The sequence below is a fragment of the Esox lucius genome, chromosome 1 (genome assembly GCF_011004845.1).
Source record: "Esox lucius isolate fEsoLuc1 chromosome 1, fEsoLuc1.pri, whole genome shotgun sequence".
Taxonomy (NCBI): domain Eukaryota; kingdom Metazoa; phylum Chordata; class Actinopteri; order Esociformes; family Esocidae; genus Esox; species Esox lucius.
In genome coordinates this window covers 10,507,942-10,523,688 of record NC_047569.1, presented here as the reverse complement: position 1 = coordinate 10,523,688, position 15,747 = coordinate 10,507,942, and the positions used below count along the sequence as shown (strand labels likewise).

At 41.5% G+C, this 15,747-nt stretch overlaps 1 protein-coding gene across 8 annotated transcripts in view; it reads left to right on the top strand.

Annotated features, from left to right (window-relative positions):
- Positions 1 to 15,747, top strand: part of LOC105022399 (cGMP-dependent 3',5'-cyclic phosphodiesterase) — a 190,995-nt gene that overhangs the window by 73,820 nt on the left and 101,428 nt on the right. For 2 of the 8 annotated variants that reach the window (XM_020048771.3, XM_020048785.3), the window contains exon 2: positions 15,078 to 15,144. In XM_020048771.3, the coding sequence (XP_019904330.3) occupies positions 15,078 to 15,144 (67 nt within the window). Of the gene's footprint in view, positions 1 to 12,485; positions 12,533 to 12,693; positions 12,713 to 14,485; positions 14,663 to 14,834; positions 14,852 to 15,077; positions 15,145 to 15,747 lie in introns of those variants that run through there. The other 6 variants (XM_020048775.3, XM_020048769.3, XM_020048782.3 and 3 more) reach the window with 6 other exon arrangements.

Sequence of the window (15,747 nt, the reverse complement as noted above, 5' to 3'; positions counted from 1 at the left end):
TTTTGTGATATCCATTAGAAAAGATATACCAAGGTTTAACTCTTGACAGACTGTGCGTTGCCATGGAATTACCTCAGGGGAAACGAATTCAACCGCTGAGGTGTGCGGTAATTCCTTGGCAACGCACAATTTGAAGTGAGTTTATGTGCTTATAAAATGGATGCCAACATTTTATTGCTGAGTATTCCCTCTAAAAGGAAAATGTTTACCTGAATAGCAGGCAAAAGTGCAGTTTTGACATTAACATAACCCTCACAGATCCACTGACTTTTGCCATGTCACTATGTCCCATAAAACAAATATTCCCTATTTTGCTGATCATGACAGTACTATAGCTTCAGTGTGATAAATGCCAGCTAAATGCGGTGGGCAGTGGGTAATGAGTTTAAAGAAGCCAACTGTTCATGTGAGCATTGTGTAAACAAAACCAGCTAGCATTCTGAACTCAGGAAAAACAAGGGGAAACATATCTAGCTAGCATTAATCTGAGAAACAACGCTGTTGTAGAAATAACATGCATTTCTATAGTCTGTGTAGCATTAATAATTTAAGTTACTCCCATGTTTTTAGTTTAAACTTGTACACTCCTGTTAGTTATTCTGAATTTGGTCTTCATTAGATAGATTTTTAAAACATTATCAATATGTTTTTAATATGAGCACAATTTCATAATCCACAAAAGAGCCAGTGTTGTTCCCCCAAGTGCACAGATTGAGAAGGCGAGAAACACTGGTAAACTATACTACAAACCTTAAATGCATTATTTTTACATTATTTAAACTCATAACTCATTGGGTATGAAAAGAGCATCCCAGAGAGGATGAGTCTTTCAGAAGTAAAGATGGGGAGGGGTTCACCACTCTGTGAAAGACTGCAGAGGTCAAATAGTGCAACAATTTAAGAATAACTTTTCTCAATGTGAAATTGCAAAGAGTTTGGGGATCTCATCATCTATGGTACATAATATCATTAAAAGATTATGAGAATCCAGAGAAATCTCTGTACACAAGGGACAAGGCCGAAAACAAATACACTAGGTGCACAATTATTAGGCAAGTGAGTATAATTTTTTCTATGTGCATTTTCCAACTCCAAACCATATAAACTTGAATGCTCATTGGATTGAATCATTTTCAGGTGATATGTATTTGTGTAATGAGGGAGGGTGTGGCAACAGTGAATAACACCTTATATCAAGGTGTGCATAATTATTAGGCAGCTTCATGACCTCAGGTAAAATTGGCCAAAAAATTAATTTAATTGACACTGAAAAGTATTTTTTTTTTAAATGCTTTTCAGACGGATGCAATACCCATGTTCTATATCGTGGAGCTTTGCCCATAGGGGCAGTGGGGATGGAGGACATTTGTGCTGGGGGACGCCATCGCCTTTTGTCCGGTTTGACTTGCATGACATGGCTGGAGGCACGTTGGCTCACTCTGTGCTCAGTGTGGCTGAGTCTGGGGTGTGAGTGTGGTCCGTTGAGCTACTGGGATGGTGCATTTGTCATGGGTCCGTCCGTTGCTCCGGTGTGCCTGTGCGGTTTTGTGTATGACGCTCGCATTGTATGTGTTTGAGCGTCTACTTGTGGGCCAAGTCTGGGTCTCTGCGTGTTCTCTGGGCTGGCCTCGGACGCTCCGATTCAGTCAAGGCTGATTGAGAAGGTACCGGTTGGGTTGGTGCCATGAGTGCATTAGTTTGGGGCTGTGGTCAGTGCGCAAACGTATGTGCTTGGTGTGAGCGGGATGAAAGTGGCTATGTGTCGTGGTCGTGCCACGCCTGAGCCGTCCTGTTGGCTCTTATCTCGTTGGAGAGGTAGGGGACCGGCAGGAAGTACATCTTGGGCTCGCTCGCTTTGCCCTAAACCAATGGGAGCGAAGCCCCTATGGGCAAAGCTTCACGATATAGAACGATGGTTACTTTCGTAACTCCAGTTCTATGAGTGGAGCGTCACCCATAGGGTTAATTCCCTGACCGGTCACTGACTGCTTTTCTTGTGAAGAAAGGTATGTCGGGAGACAGAACAGAGTATGACAACCTCTTTTATAGCCATGGGGCAGATGGCCATGAGAGGTGCGATTTGCATATTTACATCTTCAGTGCCTGCCTATTGGCAGAGGGGTAAACCAATATGAGTGTAGCCCTTATGGGCGACGCTCCACTCATAGAACTGGAGTTACGAAAGTAACCTTAGAAATAACGAAACTATTGAGGCGTGACCACCGGACACTTAAAAGTTTTCTAGCGAATTGTCAACTGGGGTGGAAAAAACACATGGAGAAGAAAAGACGCAAATTAACGGCAAAAAAACTTGACAATAATTAAACGTGAAGCTACCAGGAACCCATTATCCTCCATTGCCATCATATTCCAGAACAGCAACCTACCTGGAATGTCCAGAAGTACGAGGTGTCTAGTGCTCAGAGACATGGCCAAGGTCAAGAATGCTGAAACAACAACCACCTCTGAATAAGATTTGAAATGTACTGTATAGATTGGGCAAAGAAGTGCCTGAAGACAGATTTTTCAAAGGTTTAATGGACAGATGAAATGAGAGTGACTCTTGATGGACCAGTTGGATGGGCCCGTGGCTGGATCACTAATGGACACACAGCACCACTTCAGTCAAGTGCCAGCCAGGTGGAGGGGGGGTACTGGTATGGGCTGCTGTCATTAAGAATGAGGTAGTTGGACCTTTTCTTGTTGAAGATGGACTAAAACTCAACTCCAAAACCTACTGCCAGTTTCTGGAAGATTCTTTCTTCAAACAATGGTACAGGAAGAAGTCTTCAGCATTCAAGAAGGCCATGATCTTCATGCAGGACAATGCTCCATCACATGCATCCAAGTACTCAACAGCTTGTCTAGCCAGCAAGGGCCACAAAGATGACTGAATAATGACCTGGCCCCCTTCCTTTCCTCGTGTCTAAAATCCTATTGAGAATTTGCTGGCCCTTCTCAAACACGAGATTTACAGTCAGGGAAGACAATACATCTCTTTGAACAGCATTTGGGAGGCTGTGGTTGCTGCTTCAGCGAAAGTTGATCTTGAACAGATCAAGAAACTGACAGACTCCATGGATGGAAGGCTCATGGCAGATATTGAAAACTCAATATTTTTGAAAGGACAAACATTTAAATTGTCATTTTGTGTCACTTATTTGTTACACTTACTTAAAAAAGTTTTAATATACATGTGAGTGGGAAGAAATATATATTTTTAATTAGTTGCCTAGTAATTCTGCATACCAATTGTTGGCTAATAATTCTGCACTCTTATGTATTCCCCTGAGAAAGATCAAAACTCACTTTTTCTTTGTTAAACATTCAGGTTTGAGGTTTAATTATATTTTGGGTTGACTGAGAGAATTGTGTTTGTTCAACAATAAAATAAATCTTGAGGAATACGATTTGCCTAATAACTGTGCCCGCAGTGTATTGGATGGCCATAATCTTCAGGTCCTCAGGCTGAAGAGCATCAAAAACAGACACTATTTTGTAGTGGATGTCACTGCATGGGCTCAGGAACAGTTCCAGAAACAATTTTCTGTGAACACAGCATTCACAAATGCAAGTAAAAACTCCATGCAAAGAAACCATAAATAAACACGATCCAGAAATGCAGCTGCCTTCTCAGGGCCTGATCTCATTCAAGATGGACTGATGCGAAGTGGGAAACTGTCGTTTTACATTATTTTTGTGAATCATGGATGCCTCGTCCTCTGGACTAAAGTGGAGAGGGACCATCCGGCTTGTTATCAGCACACAGTTGAAAAGCCAGCACCTGTGATGTGTTGGGGTGCATTAGTGCACATGGCATGGCTGACTTGCACATCTGTAAAGGCACCATTAATACTGAACAATATATACAGGTTTTGGAGCAACATGTGCTGCCATCTATATAACATATTTTTCAGGGAAGGCCTGGCTTATTTCTGCAAGACAATACCAGACCATATTCTGCACATATTACAACAGGATGGCTCTGTAGTAAAAGACTGAATGCCTGCAGTCCAGGCATTAAATAATTAATTTGCATTTTATTGCATGACATAAGTATTTGATCACCTACCAACCAATAAGAATTCCGGCTCTCACAGACCTGTTCGTTTTTCTTTAAGAAGCCCTCCTGTTCTCCACTCATTACCTGTATTAACAGCACCTGTTTGAACTTGTTACCTTTATAAAAGACACCTGTCCACACATTCAATCAAACAGACTTCAACCTCTCCACAATGGCCAAGACCAGAGAGCTTTGTAAGGACATCAGGGATAAAATTGTTGACCTGCACAAGGCTGGGATGGGCTACAGGACAATAGGCAAGCAGCTTGGTAAGAAGGCAACAACTGTTGGCACAATTATTAGAAAATGGAAGAAGTTCAAGATGATGGTCAATCTCCCTCGGTCTAGGGCTCCATGCAAGATCTCACCTCGTGGAGCATCAATGATCATGAGGAAGGTGAGGGATCAGTCCAGAACTACACAGCAGGACCTGAAGAGAGGAAAATAAAGGAAAAAGGGGTTTGGCAACATGCTGTCCTAACTCAACAGAACACACTCCCTTTGCTCTATTACTACCTAGTCCTCACACAAGGGGCAAGCTGTCCTCCCCCACATGGGTAACCTATTGAACTCTAAAGAGCTCTGACAGCATCTGGACAGACAATAGATGCCCTGATGAGTTATACAGATTAAAGAGTAACCATTTCATCTGCTGATAACAGTCAATGATGCCCCCTAGGCAAGTACCTGATCCCCCACATTCCTTTTCTAATTTAAACAAGGGGACTCAGTCCTTTAATCAGTGAGAATACATTGGTTAGAGACATTTCCACAACAACAACTGCACCATATTGAGGGGAGGATGGATGGGGCCATGTATCGCGAGATCTTGGCCAACAACCTCCTTCCCTCAGTATGAGCACTGAAGATGGGTCGTGGCTGGGTCTTCCAGCATGACAACGACCCGAAACACACAGCCAGGGCAACTAAGGAGTGGCTCCGTAAGAAGCATCTCAAGGTCCTGGAGTGGCCTAGCCAGTCTCCAGACCTGAACCCAATAGAAAATCTTTGGAGGGAGCTGAAAGTCCGTATTGCCCAGCGTCAGCCCCGAAACCTGAAGGATCTGGAGAAGGTCTGTATGGAGGAGTGGGCCAAAATCCCTGCTGCAGTGTGTGCAAACCTGGTCAAGAACTACAAGAAACATATGATCTCTGTAATTGCAAACAAAGGTTTCTGTACCAAATATTAAGTTCTGCTTTTCTGATGTATCAAATACTTATGTCATGCGATAAAATGCTAATTAATTACTTAAAAATAATACAATGTGATTTTCGGGATTATTTGTTTTTATTCCGTCACTCACAATTGAAGATTACCTATGATAAAGATTACAGACCTCTACATGCTTTGTAAGTAAAACGGCAGTGTATCAAATACTTGTTCTCCCCACTGTACATTCTGTTTAGGCGTCTTTTCAATATTTCTGTTTTCATGCTTTATCATCATGTCTTTATCATTATTTTATCCTTGTGGAGGGTCAGGGTTATTTTGTGTATGTTCTGTGTGTACGGACATGAATGTGCATCCGTGTGTAACGTTGTGTGTGTGTCTGTTATGCAGTGAATCATAAGGTGGAAATTGCTCATGTAAATTGTCCTCTGTGATTATTACAACCCGGACTCTGGGCTGCCATAGCAACAAGTGGGACTGAGCACAGCTATTTCACACAGTGCCCGTACTCATGCGACCACACACAGACACACTTGCATAAACAAATCCCCGAACACATGCAGCAGTGCATATTGACAGTGTCCTAATCATTTTCTATCTCACTGAGTCCCAGCAGAACGAACCATTTCACCTCCTGCTCCTTCCTCCAACTTCTCATCTCTTGCTTTTGTTCCTCGATCACTTCATCTCCTCAGGGAGGCAGACAGCAGTGTAGCGGTGGTGCGTTCTGCTGGTAACTGAAAAGTTGCTTGTTGAATCTCCCGCAGCACCGACAAGGTGTGCCCTGGAGTCATTTAACCCTATTTGTTCCAGGGCTGAAATGGCCCTGACCCCACTCTCTGAGGCTGACTGTCAGGGAGAAGGGGACTTCCGTTATATTATAATACATTGTCTACTTGTGTTAAATATAATAGCTCTAAGAATCTGTTTCAACCCTTCTCCCCTCGTCCTCCCAGCGTAGATGGAGCAATCAGTTCTCCTGCTGTGTAGGAGAAGAGGGTCATTCTTGACAAAAAGAAGTCAGTTTCTCTGTTATTCCTTTTTATCTGTCTCTCTGTATATAATTCATGTTACTCAGAAAGAGGAGAAAATATTAAAACACTACAGAAAGACAGATATTTTAAACCAAAAAAATACTGTATGCTAAATGGAAGTTCAAATGAAACAGGCGAGCAGAGGATGGATTTAGTTCTATTATTAGATCACTTATCTTCTCACAGTTTCTGCCCGTCTCTCCACTCCAAACTTGAAAGGCATTTAGAAAAGGAACTATTGGCATTGCTCAATTAATGATGCTCTTTGTATGAGGACCCATGGAGTAGAATGCAGGATCTTGTAAAGGAGTGCAAATCAAGAATTTTCACGTAACAGTTGTTAAATAAAGATACATGTGAAACCTAATGTACCAGGAGGGTCATGTAGGTAACATAGAACTGGACTAGCCATTCTATGATCAACTTTCATTATCCTCCCTATGAGGATACACTTCATCGTATGAGAATAAACGTATCCTTCTCATTAGGATACAATTCCATTATCCTTTTAAGAGTACACACTTCTACTATTCTTTCATTGAGGAAACACTTTCATTTCTCTTTTATTCGGGCAAATAACATTTTTTGATTTGATCTATTATTCAATAGGAAGGATACATTAGGATACATTACCGTCTGATGAGAGATCACTCTTGTTAAGAAAGAGTTCCAGAGCAGTGAACAGGTTTCCCCTACTTTTTTACAACAGTGAGGGGGGTTTGTGCGCCGATATGTTGATATCAACTACAGAAAAGTCTTGCATGAGATGGAAATTGGAATAACGTCCCCCCTGAACACCAGTCTCTTGCTTGTCAACTTAATTTCCTTATTTGACAATACTTTCTTAACATCATTCCCTAATAATAATAATTCCCCTCTCTAAAACTGTATAATAACCACTCTGAAAGTGCTTTGTTTATACCCACTACAATGTTGTGATACACTCCTAGGAAGGGCACGCTCTATGCACTACACACACCCTAATAAATAGGCATACACTCACCTAAAGGATTATTAGGAACACCATACTAATACTGTGTTTGACCCCCTTTCGCCTTCAGAACTGCCTTAATTCTACGTGTCATTGATTCAATAAGGTGCTGAAAGCATTCTTTAGAAATGTTGGCCCATATTGATAGGATAGCATCTTGCAGTTGATGGAGATTTGTGGGATGCACATCCAGGGCATGAAGCTCCCGTTCCACCACATCCCAAAGATGCTCTATTGGGTTGAGATTTGGTGACTGTGGGGGCTATTTCAGTACAGTGAACTCATTGTCATGTTCAAGAAACCAATTTGAAATGATTCGAGCTTTGTGACATGGTGCATTATCCTGCTGGAAGTAGCCATCAGAGGATGGGTACATGGTGGTCATAAAGGGATGGACATGGTCAGAAACAATGGCCAGTCTTCAACTGTCCAATTTTGGTGAGCTTGTAGCCTCTTTTTCCTATTTGTAGTGGAGATGAGTGGTACCCGGTGGGGTCTTCTGCTGTTGTAGCCCATCCGCCTCAAGGTTGTGCGTGTTGTGGCTTCACAAATGCTTTGCTGCATACCTCGGTTGTAACAAGTGGTTATTTCAGTCAAAGTTGCTCTTCTATCAGCTTGAATCAGTCGGCCCATTCTCCTCTGACCTCTAGCATCAACAAGGCATTTTCGCCCACAGGACTGCCGCATACTGGATGTTTTTCCCTTTTCACACCATTCTTTGTAAACCCTAGAAATGGTTGTGTGTGAAAATCCAAGTAACTGAGCAGATTGTGAAATACTCAGACTGGCCCGTCTGGCACCAACAATCATGTCATGCTCAAAATTGCTTAAATCACCTTTCTTTCCCATTCAGACATTCAGTTTGGAGTTCAGGAGATTGTCTTGACCAGGACCACACCCCTAAATGCATTGAAGCAACTGGCATGTGATTGGTTGATTAGATAATTGCATTAATGAGAAATTGAACAGGTGTTCCTAATAATCCTTTAGGTGAGTGTATATTCTGACAGCAATACCACACCAGTACATAACACGTCATTCCATGCGATTCAGTCTACATAATAAATCAGTGTCCCGATAGCTGCCCAGTTTACAAACTAATCCCCCCTATACATTTAATATCCCCCATACAAAATAACATAAAATCATGATAATCTTAAAAGAAACAAAACTTCCCTCATTCCAATGGGGTCGATGAGACTCCCTGTCGGATGTTGCCGTCTTTCCGTGGGAATAGTTCTTTAGTCTATTTGACTGTTGTCTGAGTAATCCTTTTTATAGAACGCCACTTTCAGGTCTTCCACAGGTGTTCTCTCTAAATTAATCCACCATGAACGCACATGCACATTCACTACATAACTGTAAGAAAAGGCTCATTGAAACAACAATACCTCACTAGGGAAACGGAACTAAATAGTGGGGCGGTTGGCAAAACAGGTGTGTGTGAACAGGTGGTTAGAATTCTGGTAATTGGGATCTGAGGAGTGAATGACATTCAAGGGATTGGTGGCTTGGTTGAGGGAGTGAGTTGTGTTCAGAGGATTGGTGGCTTGGTTGAGGGTGTGATCTAGAGGTTGACCTTACAGATATGTTCTCTACATGAACTTACTTAAGCTCTAATTATTTCTCATGTGATCCACCTTATAATAATCTTTGGCTTATGTAAAATATTATTGCTGGACCGCGGAATCGCAGCCAGCCAAGAAGGGCGAATGTCTCTTATTGACTGAGTGAGTGAGTGATTGACTGCCTACCCCTTGATAAATAGCGTAGTGTTTAGATATGCAGACCTGCAAACAATTGGTCCCGTGTTATAATCTCTTCACTGTAAAAAGCAAGTTATACATTAGGATTTGTTCCAGATAGACAAACACTTTGCTGGATACAACCTTATATAGCTACGTTATAGTAAGCCTACAATAAAACTGTTTACGGTTAAATAGCGATTCTTTCTGGAAGATTTTTTGGGGTAATATAGACTAGATCACAACCCCTTTGGCAGTAAAAGAGTAAGGGTTTCTACGATTCTATCGTCTTTTTACTTGATGAAAAAGTCAGCTATCGTCACCTATTTTGATAGTTATTCAATCAATGTCATTCACGAATGAAAGAAAAACTAAAGTTTTTGTGCCATGAATTGAGATTCAGTCTCGCTAGAAGTTGCTTAATTCTTATGACTATTCCAAGTAGTAAGTTAGTACTAGTAAGCCTCTTACTGTCTGATAAGCTGTTAAAACGTTTTTGGTGGCAAAAGCTATACAGTTCATAGACGCTATTTGCGGTGGAGTTAAACTTAATAAGAAACGTTAGTCAGTTTAACATAGTGATTAATGGTGTCTAGTGAAATATGAAAACTTGGCATGATGTTAATGCGGGACAAAATGATCCAATTGTCGAGATGCTATGCCGTCATTAGGGATATGTACAGTACCATGGTGAAGTGGTTTTAAGGGGTGCTGCCTTTCATGTGGGAGTCCCAGGTTTGAGTCCAGTAGGGGTAACAATATCTATTGCTTTTAATTGCAGGCCAGCTGAAATAGGCTTGCCTGGTACCTTTTCTGGTTTAAATAGTAATGTTGTTTAGTTTATATTCATGTAGTTTTTCCTTTCAAAATGTTCACAATACACACTATATATACACCACCTACTTTTATTTTAAGGGCAAAATACAAACACTTGAAGTCTTACTGTTGCAGCCAAATATTGTATATTTGGTTGTCACTCAAACGATGGATACCATTTTTATATCAATGTGACAGCCACTTACTGACAGTTCAATAAAAAAGTCTGCATGCACAGACACAGCCAGTTACATTTCTCTGACCTCACTCGCTAGCTTGATACTACGAATGTCAGGTGCAGGATGTTGTCTCTCCCCTCTGATGCTTGTTCGACAGTACACTGCGCACAATGCTAAATTGCGCTCAGCTTGGAAGAAAAATCGGATTTCATAAATATATTCTGTTTTTCTATGGCAGTGCATTACAATTAGCAGCTAGTGGAAAACACTTCCATTATCTTTCCTATTAGAGAACACTTCTACTATCCTTCCTATTAGAAAACACTTCAATTATCCTTCCTATTAGAAAACACATCTACTATCCTTCCTATTAGAAAACACTTCAATTATCCTTCATATTAGAAAACACTTCTACTATCCTTCCTATTAGAAAACACTTCCATTATCCTTCTTATTAGAATACAGTTCCACTATCCTTCCTATTAGAAAACACTTTCATTATCCTTCCTATTAGAAAACACTTCAATTATCCTTCCTATTAGAAAACACTTCCATTATCCTTCCTATTAGAAAACACTTCAATTATCCTTCCTATTAGAATACAGTTCCACTATCCTTCCTATTAGAAAACACTTCTACTATCCTTCCTATTAGAAAACACTTCCATTATCCTTCCTATTAGAAAACACTTCCATTATCCTTCCTATTAGAAAACACTTCAATTATCCTTCCTATTAGAAAACACTTCCATTATCCTTCCTATTAGAGAACACTTCTACTATCCTTCCTATTAGAAAACACTTCAATTATCCTTCCTATTAGAAAACACTTCTACTATCCTTCCTATTAGAAAACACTTCAATTATCCTTCCTATTAGAAAACACTTCCATTATCCTTCCTATTCGAATACAGTTCCACTATCCTTCCTATTAGAAAACACTTCAATTATCCTTCCTATTAGAAAACACTTCAAGTATCCTTCCTATTAGAAAACACTTCCATTATCCTTCCTATTCGAATACAGTTCCACTATCCTTCCTATTAGAAAACACTTCCATTATCCTTCCTATTAGAAAACACTTCCATTATCCTTCCTATTAGAAAACACTTCAATTATCCTTCCTATTAGAATACAGTTCCACTATCCTTCCTATTAGAAAACACTTCTACTACCCTTCCTATTAGAAAACACTTCCATTATCTTTCCTATTAGAAACCACTTCCATTATCCTTCCTATTAGAAAACACTTCCACTATCCTTCCTATTAGAAAACACTTCCATTATCTTTCCTATGAGGAAACATTTCCGTTATGCTTCCTATTAGAAAACACTTCCATTATCCTTCCTATTAGAAAACACTTCCATTATCTTTCCTATTAGAAACCACTTCCATTATCCTTCCTATTAGAAAACACTTCCACTATCCTTCCTATTAGAAAACACTTCCATTATCTTTCCTATGAGGAAACATTTCCGTTATCCTTCCTTTGAGGAAACTTGCATTATCATTGCCATTCACAGTAGTAGGCTGCTCAGGCCACCGATATCTCATCAAACACAAAGAACTGTCCATTCTTATTTTAATATATATTTTCTATATATCTTTCTCCACTTTCATCTCAATACAGCTTTATTTAGTTCTGTGTTTACAGTAGGCCTCTGTAAATACTTTTTTAGTCATAGAACCCTGACAAAAGTTCTAGAAGGGAACATTAAGTTCCATCTGATTAAATGACCTCTCCCAGTTTCTTTCTTCCTGTTGCTGAGCCCCTCCCCTCCAGCCACATGGTTGTTCTAATGCCACCTCCATCCCTCTGTCCACCCTTCACCCTCTCCATGCCCCTGGTATCATTTTCAGAGTTAGCCCGCCCCAACACTACATCTGTTGCTAGCTTGCGTCCTGTGTTTGTGTGTGGGCATGTTTTTCTCCTTTCTTTTCTTTTGTGTGTTGTAGAGGTCCTGGAAGGTTCAGTGGAGTGGAGTTGTCTGACAGGGCAAGATTCCCACATTACTATTGCATCTTTCTTTTCTCTTCATCTCCTCCCGTGTGGGCTTCAGATTGCAGGCCTACATAAAAGCCAAAGCAAAGAGGCTGACACCAGGCATGCTCAGCCTCAGTCTTAACGGCTGGCCTTTCCATAAGAAAAAGAAGGTGCCATTTGTGTCCTTAACTGTGGATGTGTGTAACCTTATAGATTCTTTGTGTCCTATTTCAACATCCATTTGATTTTTGGATTCAAATGAGGCATGTGATTCTAAGTGTGTGTGTGTGTGTGTGTGTGTGTGTAGCAGGAAGGAAGCACCCAACTATAACCATTGGACAGGAAAAGGGAAGTGTCATCCTGCACGTACACACACACACTCACACACACACACACAGGCACACACACATTGTTACCTCTCGAGCTTGGTGCTGTGATTTCAGTAAGAAGAGTATCTGCATGTCGACTGTGTATCGGTCTCTCTCTCTCTGTGTGTGTGTGTGTGTGTGTGTGTGTGGGTGTGCTTCTCCTCCCTGCTCCTCATGTCACAGTAAGTATTCACTCCCTCCCGAATGCTTCTCAGTTTTTTTCCCATCTCTGTCAGTTTGTCTGTCTCTGTTTGTCCGTGTCCATCTTCATGGTCTGATAAGAGTGTTCAAGCTCAAGCCTGGAGCTTGGTTCTAGTTGCTGACGACTGCTGCTTCTGGATTAGGTGGAAAGACTGAGCTTGGTACGGGGTTTAACAGTAAACGTTGGGGCTGGCATGCTGGAGAAACTCTGTGGAAGGATCTTGTATTTCAGTTCTTTTTCATTTATCACGTTTTTGGTAGCTCGTCATTTTGTGTTAGAGTTTGTGTGTGTGTTTGTGGTAGGATTGTGTGTGTGTCTGTGTGTGTTTATACATGACAAGGTATGTCAGTGTTGCTTTCCTGTTGTTAGATGGCCCATGTTGTGTTAGGACATGAATTTGAAAGAAACGTGTTCCAGCTCTTTCACACTTTCTCTTGTTTGTTCTTCTTTAGTGGAGATTCAGCCTGTAGCCAAAATTTTAATCCACAATACACGTGTAATTACCACTTGTCATGTTGTATGGACATATGTGTGTGTGTGTGTGTGTGTGTATGCGTGTGTGTGTGCTTGTGTATGTGCACTTGTGCATGTGTGCTTTTGTGTGTTGCTCTGCATGTGCAATTCTAAATTGAATTACACTCAAATTAATCTGAATAGAATTTTGGTTGAGTTGCTGCCGTGATGCAGCATACGACAACAGCAACGATTAATTATTTACATAATGAATAGTTTTTATAGATTTATAAATCAATATCTGAATTTATTATTATTATTCCTTTTGATTTTTCCTTTTGCATTTTGTTGTGGTGTTAAATACAGGTGTTGTAGAAATCAGTTTATTATTAAGTTATGTTACTGTCCACTGTATTAATCAGCCAACAAAATCACATTTGTAGTGTTTGCTTGTGTGTGTGTGTGTGTGTGTGTGTGTGTGTGTGTGTGTGTGTGTGTGTGTGTGTGTGTGTGTGTGTGTGTGTGTGAGTGTGTGTGTGTGAGAGAGAGAGAGAAAGAATGAAAGGGAGAGAGAGATGGAAGTCCGTCAGCTAATCTAAACCTGTCATTATGTAGATTAGACCTATTCCCTTGAGAGCAATTCACCAAGGAGAGCTTTCAATCACCCTCCTGCTGTAACACACAACACACACATACACAATGACCCATGCGCGCAGACGCACAAGAAGAGAAGTACAAAGAGCAGCTGAAGGTTACAGGTTTCATCCTCTTCATCAGCTACTTGCTGTTCAGACAGTTAATTACTTTTGTCCTTTGGAAACATTACTTACTGTCTTTGTGTGTCACTGTGGGTGAAAGAGAGTCTGAGAATTCCCGTCTGAAAGAGAAAGAGAGTCAGAAAGAGCGAGAACGCGTCAGGGAGCATGAACAAGAGCTTTGCGTTAATTTCATCAGCCCGCTATTGATCCATACATCATCCGGTGGCACGGGTTACGTGCTCGCTGGCGCGCGCAACTTAATGTTTAAAAGCTTAGGAGTATTTAAAGACCAAGAAAACCTGAATGTAACTACATCCTTTTGGAGGATGTTTGCCTCCGACTAGGCCTCACAGTTCAAGATGACACATGCAATGATGGCTGACCAGAGAGATGTAAGATGTAAGTGGACAACCTTGGTCAGCTCTGTTTCAAAGCTCAGTGACCCGCGAGCGTGTTCTATTCTGCCAGTGCATTGTCTGAAATACCGAAACACAGACCGTAAACTAAAAACTGGGTTTCCTTTCTGCACGTGTGCATTAGAGAGGGAACGCGCTTGATGCGTCTGTGCGTGCGTGCGCGCGTGCGGGCCTGTGTGTTATATCCGGCTGAGTGGGAATAACAGCACGCGGTGAAGTGCTGGTTTGACGATTGAGAGGAGAGTCAGACTCTAGGACCCAGAGGAACGAGACTAAATACTGAAAGCGAGAGAGAGATAGAAACAGAAGAGAGAGAGGGAAAGAGATTGGGACCGGAGGAAGAGAGCGCAGGAGAGCGGGAGAACAGAGAGTGTGTTCCGACTCTCTGGGTCGTCGGATAGTGGTAGCGCGCGCGTGTTGACTCCGGCATACGACAGGTGGAGATGACATGACTGCGCTGGAGAGGAAGAGAGGGAGGGACCTGTAAGCTTTACATATACACTCACACACACACACGCACACACGCACACACACACACACACACACTACACACACACGCACACACAAACACAGGGAAAAACACAGGTATAGAGACACACAGTTCCTGCTGTCACGAACATTCCCACACTCAGACATTTCAATCAAATTCCTGCACTCAGAATAAACAGACAGGTAAAAAATAGGGATTCATATTGTGAGTGTGTGTGCGTGTATGTTTGCAAGTTTTCTATGTATATCAGCGTGGACACACTTGCTCCTTTACTGATAGTCAGCTTAGAGAGGAGATTCAATGAGCAGGGACGTACCCAAACACACACACACACACACAGAAACTCCCATGCTCCAGTATGGTTGTGGTCTTGCAGCAAGTGCTGATGGTTGTGGTCACTCTTTTCAGACGCGGTCAACAAGTGTTCCTGCGATCAGACGAGACTGCGGCTCTGACCCTAACCAATCGACTACAGGTAGGACACGCTTTTTCAGTCTGCCTGCAGCCCCCCTCTCCTCATCCATCCATCTTTTTCTCTCTCTCAATCTCTCTATCTTTTTTTCTATTTCTCCATCTCTCTTTATCAGTCAGCCCATCCCTTTCCCTCTTGTTCTTTCCATCCCACTCTGTGTACCAGAAGGACAAGTTGGTGTACATCTGTATCATTTGCTCGCTTTTCTTTCTCCTTTAACATTCTTTCTTGTATCTTTCAGTGTTTCTCTCTTTATTTCTGCACTTTCAATTCAAATAGTGTTAAAGCTTCTTTATTTCCACTTCTCCCCACCTGTTCCTTTATTTCTGAATCTGTCCATCCCTGGTCGCAAATAACTTTTAATTTATTTTTTTATCTCAGTTAAAAATACACGCCTCCCCCCCCTCTCTCTCCTCTCACCCCCGCTCTCTGTCCTCTGTCCCTTGCTGTCCTTCTCTCTCTTCTTCTGTAACATGTGGAAATAAGATGTTTGGTATTTACCCATGGGTCACTCTGTTTGCAGTGTCTTCCCATTAGACAAAGAGGGACTGATCGTAAAGGAGAGATGGAACATAAAAAACAGAGAGAGAGAAAGAGGGAGAGAAG